We start from the raw sequence: 13,938 nt of genomic DNA, 5'->3' as shown, positions 1-13,938 counted from the left end.
AGGACACCATCACTCGAGAATCGCTTGGTGTGTGGGGAAAAACCCCACACATCTAAACCCCCCAAATCTAACATATAGATTGTATATAAACTCTAATATATATGTTGAGGGTATAATAGTGTAATAAGAGAAAACAGCTAGTTTGCTTTTCCTAACATATGCTACCACAGCTGGTGATAAAAGTTAGTATCAACAGTGTTAAATCAGCCAGGAATGGTGGCTCACACCTGTAATACCAGCACTTTGGGAGGCCAAGGTGGGTGGATCACCTGAGGTCAGGAGTTCAAGACCAGCCTGGCCAACATGGTGAAACCCTGGCGTGGTGGTGGGCACCTGTAATTGCAGCTATTCAGGAGGCTGAGGCAGAAGAATCGCTTGAACCTGAGAGGTGGAGGTTACAGTGAGCTGAGATCACGCCATTGCACTCCAGCCTGGGCAACAAGAGTGAAACTCCATCTCAAAAAAAAAACAAAAAAACAAAACAAACAAACAAGCAAAAAAAACAGTGATAAATCATGTTAATAATATGTACATAACGTATGATGAAAATAGCACTTTACCTCTTGAGTCTTGCTCCCAAAACACCACCACCCTAGCAATCATAAGAAAAAACAGCAGACTAATTCCAATAGAGTGGCTTCCTACAAAACACCTGACCAATACTCAAAACTGTCAAGGTCATCAAAAACAAGGAAAGTCTGAGGAACTGCCACAACTAAGAGGAGGCAAGAGACAGAACAACTAAATACAATGTGGTATCCAGACAGGATCCTGGCACAGAAGGAGGACATCAGGTAAAAACTAAGGGTTGGCTGGGCATGGTGGCTCATGCTATAATCTCAACACTGCTTTGGGTGGCCAAGGAAGGAGGATCTCTTGAGCCCATGAGTTTGATATCACAGTGAGACTCATTTCTACAGAAAATTTTCAAATTAGCTGGGCGTGGAGGCACATGCCATTGTAGTCTCAGCTACTTGTGGGGGTGCTGAGGTGGGAGGATCACTTGACCCCAGGAGGTCAAGGCTGCAGTGAGCCATGATCATGCCACTGCACTTCAGCCTGGGCAACAGAGTGAGTCCCTGTCTCAAAACAAAGAAGCAAACAAAAAAAGGACCCATCAAGAGATGAATGAATAAACAAAATGTAGTATATACATACAACAGAATACCATCCACCTTAAAAGGCATGAGATTCCAACATACCCTACAACACGGATGAACCTTGAAAACATTGCAAAGTGAAATAAGCCAAACATAAAAGGACAAATAATGTATGATGCCACTTATATGAGGTACCCAGAATAGTCAAATTCATAGAGACAGAAAGTAGAACAGAATTTACCAGGGGCTGGTAGGAGGCGAGAATGGGGAGTTGTTTTCTGTTTGGGATGACGTAAACATTCTGGAAATATACAGTGATGATGGTTGTATAACATTAAGTGGGTTGTTTTTTTTTTTAAGTTTTTTTGTTTTTTGTTTTTGAGACGGAGTCTTGCTCTGTCGCCCAGGCTGGAGTGCAGTGGCCAGATCTCAGTTCACTGCAAGCTCCGCCTCTCGGGTTTACGCCATTCTCCTGCCTCAGCCTCCGGAGTAGCTGGGACTACAGGCGCCCGCCACCGCGCCCGGCTAGTTTTTTGTATTTTTTAGTAGAGACAGGGTTTCACCATGTTAGCCAGGATGGTCTCGATCTCCTGACCTTGTGATCCGCCCGTCTCGGCCTCCCAAAGTGCTGGGATTACAGGCTTGAGCCACCGCACCCGGCCAACATTAAGTGTGTTTTTAATGCCACTATATTGTATACTTAAAAAATATTTAAACAGCAAATTTTATGTTGTATATATAGTTAATCACATTTAATCACAGTCTTCCAGGCTAGAGTACAGTGGTGCAATCAGGGCTCACTGCAGCCTTGACCTCCCAGGCTCAAGGGATCCTCCTGCCTCACCTTCCCAAAGTGCTCAACAGGCCTGGCCACAGTTGTTTAGAACTAAGAAAATCTAAATAAACTATGGATTTTTTTAGTCAATAATATACCAATATTGGTTCATTAACTCTAACAAATGTACCATATGTCAAGGCAGATATTAAGAATAAGTGAGGCCGGGTGCGGTGGCTCACACCTGTAATCCCAGCACTTTGGGAGGCCAAGGCGGGCGGATCACCTAAGGTCAGGAGTTCAAGACCAGCCTGGCCAACATGGCAAAACCTCATCTCTACTAAAAACACAAAAATCAGCCAGGCACAGTGGCTCATGCCTGTAATCCCAGCTACTCAGGAGGCAGAGGCAGGAGAATCGCTTGAACCTGAAAGGTAGAGGCTGCGGTAAGCGAAGATCACACTACTACACTCCAGCCTGGGTGACAGAGCAAGACTCTGTCTCAAAAAATAAATAAATAAAATAAAATAAACCAGAATAAGTGAATAAGTGAAACTAGGTGTATATAGGAACTTTCTGTACTATCTTCTCAATTTTTCTATAAATATAAAACTTTTCTGGCTGGGCATAGTGGCTCACAACTATAATCCCACACTTTGGGAGGCCATGGCAGAAGGATTTCTTGAGGCCAGGAGTTTGAGACTAGCCTGGGCAACACGGCAAGACCCCATCTCTATGAAAAAATTTTAAAAATGAACTGGGCATGGTGGCAACATGCCTGTAGTCCTAGATACTCGGGAGGCTGAGGCAAGAGAATCACTTGATCTCAGGAGGTTGAGGCCTCAGGGAGCCAATGATCTATCACATCATTGTACTCCAGACTGGGCAACAGAGCAAGATCTTGTCTCTAAAAAAAATTAAAATAAAAAAATAGAAATAATTTTTTTTTTAGATAGAGTTTCGCTCTCATCGCCCAGGTTGGAGTGCAATGGTGCCATCTCAGCTCACTGCAACCTCTGCCTCCCAAGTTCAAGCAATTCTCCTGCCTTAGCCTCCTGAATAGCTGGGATTACAGGTACCTGCCACCACACCTGGCTAATTTTTCTATTTTTAATAGAGACAGGGTTTCATTATATTGGCCAGGTTGGTCTCAAACTCCTGACCTCAAGTGATCATCCTGCCTCAGCCTCACAAAGTGCTGGTATTACAGACATGAGCCACCGCGCTTGGTCAAAAATAGAAACAAAACTTTCTAAGAAATAGTTTGTTTTGGGCCAGGCACAGTGGTTCACACTTGTAGTCCCAGCACTTTGGGACACCAAGGCAGGCAGATCACCTGAGGCCAGGAGTTCAAGACCAGCCTGCCAACATGGTGAAACCCTATCTCTATTAAAAATACAAAAATTAGCTGGGCATGGTGGCACAGCCTGTGGTCCCAGCTACGCGGAAGGCTGAGGTGGGAGGATCGCTTGAACCCAGGAGGGGCAGGTTGCAGTGAGAGGAGATCGCACCACTGCATTCCAGCTTGGGTGACCAGAGTAAAACTATCTCAAAAATCAAAAACAAACAAACAAACAAACAAAGTGTTAAAAAAAAAAAAAAAAAAAAGTGTGACTAGTTCTTGCTCAAATTACAGTAAAGTAGGATCACACAGAAGCAAAAGGAGACAAAATTAAGTAGTAGTCCCATCTGACACTGTCAAGGGGCTGATTCGGACTATAGTTAGTACTCATACATGGAAAGGTTCAGGTGTTTGCAGTGTTAACTTTTTAAACTTTATAGCCACTTCTAGAATCAACAGGACTTAATGAAGATTGGAATAAATGAGTCGATAATAATAAGGATACTATTCTCTATCCTAAAATGAAAATACACCTTAGAAAGGTGGTTCTCAACTAGGGGTAGTTTTGCCCCCTAAGAAACATTTGGCCATGTCTGAACTCATTTTTGATTGTCAGGACTGGGGAGGTCCTGCTGATATCTTGGGATGTGGCTAAACATGTAACGTCCATCTTCATTCCAAAATGTCAACAGTCCCAAGGTTGACAAACCCCATCTTAGAAGAAGGCTGGAGCCACTGAACCTATGCTTTGAGATAACTTTATCATAGAAATCTTAAACCAACAGGGCTTATTTGTTTAGAAATATTGATACCTGCCAGGCACAGTGGCTCACATTTGTAATTCCAGCACTTTGGGAGGCTGAGGCGGGAGGATCACAAGGTCAGGAGTTCGAGACCAGCCTGGCCAACACAGTGAAACCCTGCCTCTACTAAAAATACAAAAATTAGCTGGGTGTGGTGGCAGACGTTTGTAATCCCAGGTACTTGGGAGGCTGAGGCAGGTGAATCACTTGAACCCAGGAGGCAGAGGTTGCAATCAGCGGAGATCGTACCACTGCACTCCAGCCTGGGCAACAGAGCTAGACTCCGTCTCAAAAAAAAAAAAAAAAAAAGATACCTTGCTAACTAGTATGGGATGTATTAAAATGTATGGTTTGGAAGTATTATTTAAAGGAAAGTTAACAATTGACATTCCAATTTATCTAAACCTTTGAAATTTTGTAAAAGCAAAAAAAGACAACAAAGAAATGCTTAAAAAAAAAAAATTAGACATACACAGATACTCCATGACTCTAACAATACTGAGTAAAAGAAACCAGACACAAAAAAATACAGTTTGTATAAATACAACTCCATTTATACAAAGCTCAAGAACAGGCAAAAACTGATCTTTTACATTAGAAATCAGAAAAGTGGTTCCTTTAGAGAAAAAGGAAAAGTAGAGATGGGAGAGAACATAAGGAGGACTTCCAGGATGTCAATAATTTTGGAGTTTTTTTGTTTTTTTTAAAGACAGAGTCTCACTCTGTCACCCAGGCTGGAGTGCAGTGGCACAATCTCGGCTCACGGCAACCTGCGCCTCCCAGGTTCAAGCGATTCTCCTGCTTCAGCCTCCCAAGTAGCTGGGATTACAAATGTGCACCACCACATCTGGCTTTTTTTTTTATTTTATTTTATTTTTGTATTTTTAGTAGAGACAGGGTTTCGCCAAGTTGGCCAGGCTGTTCTCAAACTTCTGGCCTCAAGTGATCCCCCCACCTCAGCCTCCCAAAGTGCTAGGATTACAGGCATGAGCCACTGTACCCAGCCAAAATTTTGTATTTCTTAATCTGGGTAGTACTTACATAACTGTTCCCTTGGTGACAATTCATCAACTGAATACTAATAATCTGTGCACTTAACTATATACAGATAAAACTTCAACAAAATTTTATTGATACTATTTATACACTAAAAACCTGAGCCTTTTGACCCCAAAAGCTAAATTAATGTCAACTGCAAAAGTAAAAGTGCTTTGTTATATAGGCTGCCTTCCAAGAATTCAAGGATGACACCCCCAGAAAGCTGTAAATAGCATACTCGGCACTCATATAGCATTCAGCTGTACACTTAAGCCACTATATATCCCTCGGCACCTATCCAAAAATTTGACAAACACTAACAAATGAGGCTGAAATTATTCCATCAACAGTTTGTTTGCATTAGTTTTCCCAGTGTTAAACTGTGAACTGTTATCAGAGAACAGGCTCTATGAAGTAAATGATGCTTTCTCTTTCCTAATCCCACATGCTCTCGAAGCTCCCCCAAACTAAACCCTTCTTGGCCCCTGAACTCCTTAGGACTTCTCCAGGCTGTTTCTAAGGGTGCTCCCTATTCCCTCTCCCAGTATCCACCCTCACACTCTACCTCCTACACGTACAAAAACTCACATTAATGCTCACTCCAGAGACGTGTCTCCCTAGCCAGACTTCTACCCTCTTCCAGTATCTCACAATACAATCCAAACTCCCACTACCCTCAAACTCCTACTATTCAGAAATTCCCTGCCAACAGCATCACAAAACCAGGGCACATGGTATCTTTTCAATTCTCTTCGGTAGTAGGTAGTAGTCACGCAAAAAGCCGTTGCTACTGTAAGCTCTTCTGTCTGCCTATTCAATGGCAACCACAGTGGTTATTATCTCCAACTCTTCTCTTCCCTTTAGCCCCCGCCTCCTTTACTGCATTCAAATCCATTTCACTTTTCAACCACTCTCTCCCCCACAACCTCTCCCTTCCTCTTTGTGAATCCTTCCTAAGTCCCACTGGCAGCTGATGAAAAGTTGGAGGGGTGTATGAAGGAACTCACTCTGTCCTGTGTAAAGGTGGTTGAGGAAGGCTGCCGAAGTCTCAAGAACGTGCATGGCTGCAGAGTCAGACACTGGATTCTGCAACCCAGTCCCACCACTTACCAGATGGAAGGCTCTGGACAAGCCCGTTTCTTCAACTGCCAAATGGGGGTAATAAAATCAGCTATCTCACAGAGTTGTGAAAATTCAGTGAACTCTGCACAAATCCAACTCTGCACAAATCCAACACGGTAAGTTCTCAATAAATGATAGTTTCTCCTAGATCCTCTTCTTGGAAGGAGGAATAAAGGGAGAGGGTGAAAGGTACTTTCTTTAGGTCTCTTTAATGCTAAGACTCCGGCAAAATCTCCCCTAGGGGGACAGAAGGAAGGCAACCGATATAAGGAGGGAAGTACTCTACAGATATGTGAGTAAAACAAAGAGTTTTGTCAGACCTGCAAAGTCAGTGTTTCCCCCTTCTTAACTCCCTACAAGGCAGAGCCAAGAGGTCCTCAAAGCCCTTCTTAAAGGATGAACACATGAATATATACATCAAATCCTCCTTCCACAGAGACTCACTGGAGGGAATGAAGAAGGAAAGAGTCCTCCTAATTATTAAGATGCGTTCTTGAGACTCGGAGAATTAGGAAGGAAACCCCCAAGTCTCAAATACATTTCTCTAAAGAGGCCGAATACTTAATAATCAAGGGAGATTAAAGCAAATGGTAGACACCCTAAAGTCTCCTCCAGGGCTCTTGCACGAAGAGTACAAACTGGTTTCTCCATAAGCGGGGACGGCCAGGTGGGGAAAGAAAGAAAAAGTGCTTTCGCTGTGGCCCGTGGGACACAGGGGCTTCCCCGGGTCCCTCCCGGGGGGAACGAGGGAGATGGTCTACGCGGGGGAATCCCCGGCTCCTTGCGTTGGGGGAGGTTGCCTCGGGCTGGGGCCCCAGGGACTTTCGCTGGCTGGCTGCTTGTCCCCTCACAAGCCCATCTCCTGTAACCGGATTCTCCTAGGACTCCGGGATCTCCCGGAGGTTCGGCCATCACTGGACCCCTCCCCGTACAAGATCTCCTGACAGTCTTCCTCAGTCCCGCGAGCCCTCCGGGTCCCTGCTCTGGGTGTCCCGGCTCGTGGGGTCAGCCCGGAGCCAGCAGGCTCTCCACGCGGGCCTGCCCGGGTCCCTCCCGAGCGCTGCGACCCGCGCGGGCTTACCTGCTGAGACGGCAGCTCCACATGCAGGGCCCGCGCGGCAGAACCGGGAGGCAGCGCGGCGGCCGGGCCCGGGGATGGCGGGGGGACCTGGCCCCCGACCGACGCGGAGGCGCTCATCTGGATCCAGGAGCCGCCAAGCGGCGAGGCGGCCGCTCCTCCGGCATCCGCCGCTGCCTCCTAGCCACGACCTGCCAAGCTCCTGCAGCCTAGAAACCCGCCACCCGACAGGCAGGACTGTTCCGTCCGCACAGTGGCCGCCGCCGCTGCCGCCGCTGGCTAAGGAAGAGCCATATTACCGCAGTGCAACCCCTCCACCCGCCGAGATCCGGCGCGCTCATTGGCTTAGCCCTCAAGGGGCGGGACCCAACGGCAGAAAAGGGGCGTGCTATTGGGTAGAAGGTCTGTCCATCGCTGGCCGTACTGAACTTGGGGGCGGAGGGACTCGAGGATGGCCTCAATTGCGTCTGTCAAGCCGGAATGAAACCCAGGGCGTTGCTTCTTTTTTTCCCAGTCTAATTGGTTCATTCACTACCAACGGGCAGAGGGTCCTGGTGGAGGCGGGAGGGCCATTGCACGAGGTCGCTGTCAATTGTCAGTAAAGGGAAAGAGGGGTGGGGTCTTGATTAGGTAGAGTGCGCGCCTGGGCTCCGGTGTCACGTGCAGGAGGCGGGAGAGTCACCTGATTAGGGAGTATCGGTCTTCTGAGCCACTTCCGCCCTCGCTGGTTGCCGTGGTAACAGGCCTCCGGTGGAGGGCGGGGACCCGCTTGGAAGCCAGCTGGGTGGCGATCACTTGTCTGCCTTGGCAGGCCCCTTGCGCAGTCTTTTCCCGGCGTTCTCATCAGCGTGCAGGGATTGAAAAGGAATGCTTTATGGTTCAGCGGATAGCCACCACGCAGGATGCACTGGGACCTGAGAACCGTTGGGCAGTCCCACCAGCTTTTTCGTGACCAACTCCAACCCACAAGTACACGCCCTTTCTCGCACTCCACTAACTAGTACGCTGAGCTACAAGGTGTGCCAGGCACCCAGGACGCCAGATTCACCGCTTCAGGTGGGCTGCTTGTGCCGTCCCTAGAAAGCCTTTGCTACTTATCCATCAGTCTTAGCTGGGGCAGGAGTCCCTTCTTCCAAAAGGCTTCTCTGAGCCTCTCTGGGACCTTGAGTTAGGAATTTTGACCGTACCGTAGGTCTGGATTATCCTTTTTTTTTTTTTCTTCTTTTTTTTTTTTTTAACACTGTCTCATTCTTTCGCCCGGGCTGGAGTGCAGTGGCAAAATCACGGCTCACTGCAGCCTCGACCTCCTGGGCTCAAGTGATCCTCCCACCTAAGCCTCCTAAGTAGCTGGGAATACAGGCATATGCCACCACACCCAGCTAATTTTTAAATTTTTTGTAAAGATGGGGTCCTGGCCATATTTCCTAGGCTAGTCTCAAACTCCCAGGCTCAAGCGATCCTCCAGCGTCGGGCTCCCAAACTGTTGGGATTACAGGCATGAGCCACTGGACCTGGCCACATTGTCTTTTAACACACACAAGCAGCCACCATCCTTCCCACATACACACAATACTGTGAATTCCTCAAGCAAAAGGACCTTGTCTGATTAATCTCTGGATCCCCAGTGCCTGACAGAGAATCGGGAAATGTTTTTTTTTTTTTCAGTGAAGGCCTAGCTCAAATGCCACCTCTTCCATGAAGACTTCTGTGATCCACAATGATAGCATCTCCAGTAATTCCTTCTATAATAAATAGCATGAGTCATTCTGCAGGATATTGATCTTCCTTTTTTTGCTCCCAGACTGAATTTTTCCACCACCTGGATGAACATAGCAGAAAGAACATAGTGTTTTAGAGTCAGACATAATAGGAATCAGGCACTTTGGAATCTTGGCTCTGCCACCTTTGAGCTATGTATCCCAAGGCAAGTCAGTTCACCTCTCTCAGCTTTAAAATAGTAGTAGGGTTGCTGTAGGGATTAAAGTAAATCAACATATGTAAAGTGCCCACACAGGACTTGGCATATAATAGTTGCATTTTAAATTTTTTAAACGAAATGTAAGCATACTATCTTTCCAGGGTGTTCAGAAGCCTGAAAAACACCCTGGATCTTTCTCAGAGCTGGATCACAAAGATGTCACACCGTCTCCTGTTCTGACACACTGAGTGGTTCCTCATGGCTGGAGTCTGGGGTGTGGGGTCAGGTGTTTGCTGAGAAAGGAGTTGCTTGGTCAGGTGTTTGTTGAGAAAGGAGTCACTGGGAAATCCCAAATATTATCTGATTGAACTCATGTGGTGCCAAGATCTGGGGGAAATTCACAGAAAACACATTTCTGTTTCTAAGCTGTATTAGTTTTCTGAGGCTGCCATAACACATTATCACAAACTGGTATCTTGAAACAACAGAAATTCTCTCACTGTTCAGGAGTTTAGGATCCTGAAATCAAGGTGTCAGGAGGGCTGTGCTCTCTCAGAAGGCTCTAGGGGAGAATCCTTCCTTACATATTCCAGTTACTGGTGGCTCTAGTTTCTTAGCTAGTGGTGCATAACTCCAATCTCTGCCTTCATCATTGCATGGGCTTCTCTTATTCCTATGTCTGTGTGTGTGTGTGTGTGAGATGGAGTTTCACTCTTGTTGCCCAGGCTAGAGTGCAATGGTATGATCTCGGCTCACCGCAACCTCCGCCTCATGGGTTCAAGTGATTCTCCTGCCTCATCCTCCCAAGTAGCTGGGATTACAGGCATGCGCCACCACGCCCGGCTAATTTTGTAGTTTTAGTAGAGATAGGATTTCTTCATGTTGGTCGGGCTGGTCTCGAACTCCTGACCTCAGGTGATCTGCCCACCTCGGCCTCCCAAAGTGCTGGGATTACAGGCATGAACCACTGCAGCTGGCCGCCTCTTCTTTCTTTTATGAAGACATTGTCTTTAGGCCCTGGCGCAATGACTCACGCCTGAAATCCCAGCACTCTGAGAGGCTGAGGTGGGTGGGTCACTTGAGGTCAGGAGTTTGAGACCAGCCTGGCCAACATGACGAAACCCAATCTCTACTGAATATACAAAAATCAGCCCGGCATGGAGGCTGGCGCCTATAATCCCAGCTACTCGGAAAGCTAAGACAAGAGAATTGCTTGAGCCCGGGAGGTGGAGGTTGCAGTGAGTCGAGATCGTGCCACTGCACTGCAGCCTGGGTGACAGAGCGAGACTCTGTCTCAAAAAAAAAAAATTGTCTTTAGATTTAGGGCCCACCTAGATAATTTAGATTTCATCTTGAGATTATTCATTACATCTGCAAATACTTTTTTTTTTTCCAAATAAGGTCATATTAACAGGTTCCAGGGGTTAGAACATGGACATATCTTTTAGGGGGCCATAACTCAGTTAAGAAAATGGACCTAGAGAAAGAACACAGAATCACTTCTTTCTCCTTTGGGCATCAGTTCTGAACTTTATCACTTCATTCATTCAATAAATGCACACTGAGGGCTTCTCTTATCAAGCTCTTTGCTAGATGCTGGGAAATCAGACCGAGATCCATCCCTAGAGGAGCTGCCCAACCCCTTATATGGGAGTCCAGTAAACAAAGAGTAGGTCAGACACAGTGGCTCACACTATAATCCTAGCACTTCGGGAGGCTGAGGCGGGCAGATTGCTTGAGCCCAAGAATTTGGGACCAGCCTGGACAACATGGCAAAACCTTATCTCTACAAAAAATACAAAAATTAGCCCGGCATGTAGTTTTTACCTATAGTCCCAGCTACTGAGGACGCTAAGGTGGGGGGATTACCTGGGCCTGGGGAGGTTGAGGCTACTGTGAGTCAAGATTATGCCACTGTACTCCAGCTTGGGCAATAGAGTGAGACTCCACATCAAAAATAAACAAAGAGTGATCATCCAGTTACTCACTGCTGGGTCTGAGGGAAGCCCAAAGGCAGTGGGAGCCAGAGAAAAGAGTTGAGAGTCAGATTTCACAGTGAAGGTGACATTGAAACAGGGTATTGAAGGGCCAATAAGAGTTCACCAGGTCAGGAGGGAGGGAGGAAAGGATATTCCAGCGTAGAGCAGGATCCATTCTTTCCACAAGCCTTTACTGAGGTTCACCTTTGCACAGGCTAGCTACTCAGTGCTGGAAATGCAGAGCTCAAGTAAACAACCCGTCTCCCACTTTTCCCAAATGCCGCAAACACTAGGAGAACTACAACTCTCATCCCTAGGGGCATTGGGAAGAACTCAAAAGCCTGCTGCTTGCCAAGTATTCAAGATAATGTAAAGCATTTAACATACTGTCTTGAAGATAGTACATTTTTAATAAATACTAGCTGTCATTATTTTCATATGTCCTATTTCATTCTAAAAACTTTGTTGTTGTTGTTGTTGAGACAGAGCCTCTCTCTGTGACTCAGGCTGGAGTGCAGCGGCGCTATCTCAGCTCACTGCAACCTGTGCCTCCCGGGTTCAAGTGATTCTCCTGTCTCAGCCTCCCGAGTAGCTGGGACTACAGGCATGCGCCACCACGCCCAGTTAATTTTTTTTGTATTTTTAGTAGAGACAGGATTTCACCATGTTGGTCAGGCTGGTCTCGAACTCCTGACCTCAAATGATCCACCCGCCGCAGCCTCCCAAAGTGCTGGGATTACAGGCGTGAGCCACCGTGCCTGGCCCTAAAAATTCTTTTATTATTGGGATCCTATTTCATAATATGGCTGTTTGTTTCAATGTAAAAATATTTTAAATCACAGAATTAAATTATTATAATATTTACGTAGTGCTGTATATCCCCCAGAGAAACATATATCCAAGTTTAGAGGACACAGATTATAAGGTGGCCAAATGCAATATATATGCAATGATAGAATGGGGTCCAAGGTCAAGTAGTAAGAGTGACCAACTCTTCAGGAGCTGGTGGGCAAGGTCAGAGCAGGCTTCACCAAAGTTATAAAGGATGATTGGGAGATGAACAATAGGTGTTTAGACTGGTTTAGCTCGGGAATAGCTCGTGTTTTAACAGCCAATTAGTACCATGTTGGGTATTTAAGTCAAACATTCAGTTTCCAGGCCAAAAAGCTAAGCCTACCCCAATCCATTTTGCCTCCACTTCCTCCTCTCACCTCATGGGCCTGATGCATTGGGTAAATAAGAGCAAGGCAGGTCAGATGGGTCTTTCAGTGTCTTAAACTGTATTGAGTTAAATCTATCGCCTTCCTTTCAACAGAGCCCTTTTTCTTCTATTCACTTACTTGTCTAATCAAACACCCATCAGACCTTTGCCAGGTGTCCAGCCTGGGCACTACGTTTCAAAAAATGATGCGCATAGAATTCCTAACTGAAAGGAGATCACAGCTCATTCGGTACAAAGTGGTAAGTACAATAATAGAGATGATGTATAAAGTACAGTGGAAGCACTAAGAGAAAGTTGCTAACTGTCGCGTGTTGTCCAGGAAGGCTTCCTAGGAGAGGAGAGTATCCTACACAGGAGGAACAGCATGAGCAAAGGCACAGGGGCAGAGGATGTGGCAGCAGCAGAGTCTAACATGGCTGAAACAAAGGCTGCATGGGAGAGCAACAGGCAAAGAGGTTGGAAGAGGAAGCTAGTGCCGGGTGAGAAGAACCTGACTACCAGGCCGAAGAACATGAGTTTCATCTTGGGCAACAGAAAGCACTTAGAAATATGGCTCAGGCAGCCCTTGGGGGAGGGGTAGCTTTGAAGGGGCAGGACTAGAAGAGTGAGACACTTGCAGAAGTCAGGTGAGAATTGTAAAAGAAAAAGGCAGTTCCCCAAAGAAACTGCACATACCCAAGAACCCTGACAGGCACGTGCCTAGACAGCATTTTCCCTTCTTCTTTCCCAACTCGGCAAGGTCATTTTCTCAAGAAAGCCTTCCCAGGTCTGAACGAACTGCTACCTCCTCTGGGCTCCTACAGCAGCTGTCTGACCTCTCTTCGGTATGTGTAACTGTGTGCCTAGTCATATACTGAGCAGTCTACATTTGTCCCTCCCACTCTGCTGTGAACCTCTGCTTTTGATTTATCTGAGTCCCCAGTATCCCAACACAGAGGACAGGCTCCATAGCTTCATTTAGCAAATGGCTGAATGAATGAAGTCAATGAATGAATCTTGAGTAAGTGAATGTTTGGATCACATGGGGGCCTCCATTCCTCCTGACTAGACACAGCCCCCAGAAAGGGGAAATAAGCTTGCCTAAGGTCACACAAAGTTTGTAGCAAAGCTAAGACAAAGAGTTGGGCCTTTCGTCCCCAAGACCAACGCTCTTTCCTCAGTTCCAGGGGTTTTCCCACTGCCACCGACTGTAAAGATGCAAGTGTGAACACAGGAGCTTGTGAATGTGTGGGCCAGTAAGGGTAACACATATGGGAAATAAGCACATCTAACCCAGGGAGCTGATTTACTGAGAGTTGTCCAGAGAAAACTTTCCTTTGGAACTGATGTTTACAGTGAGGTCTGAAAGATGAGTAGGAGTTAACTGGACAAAGGAGGTTAGTGAGGGCAGAGGAAGCTGTTTGGATAAAGGAACAGGAGGAACAGCCTGTGAAGGACCACATGGAGCATTGCAGCAACTCAAAGAGAAGGCCAGCCGGTGCCGAGGAGAAAGAGGAGAACACTTTTGAAAGAAATTGGTATTTCAAAACCAAAACCAAACCAAAGACCACCTTCAGCTTCT

At 46.4% G+C, this 13,938-nt stretch overlaps 1 protein-coding gene across 4 annotated transcripts in view; it reads right to left on the bottom strand.

The window, feature by feature from the left end:
- The window catches only part of LOC105468772 (UV radiation resistance associated), a 325,660-nt gene extending 317,901 nt beyond the window's left edge, over positions 1-7,759 (bottom strand). The window contains exon 1 of one of the 4 annotated variants that reach the window (XM_071075322.1): positions 7,262-7,759. In XM_071075322.1, coding sequence (XP_070931423.1) covers positions 7,262-7,378 — 117 coding nt within the window. In that variant the 5' untranslated portion in view covers positions 7,379-7,759. The remainder of the gene's footprint in view (positions 1-7,261) is intronic. The other 3 variants (XM_071075321.1, XM_011719113.2, XM_071075320.1) reach the window with 3 other exon arrangements.
- Between the last annotated feature and the right edge of the window lie 6,179 nt (positions 7,760-13,938).

The sequence above is a fragment of the Macaca nemestrina genome, chromosome 12 (genome assembly GCF_043159975.1).
Source record: "Macaca nemestrina isolate mMacNem1 chromosome 12, mMacNem.hap1, whole genome shotgun sequence".
Lineage (NCBI taxonomy): Eukaryota > Metazoa > Chordata > Mammalia > Primates > Cercopithecidae > Macaca > Macaca nemestrina.
The sequence above is the reverse complement of the archived record's forward strand: the minus strand, read 5'-3'. Positions and strand labels throughout refer to the sequence as shown.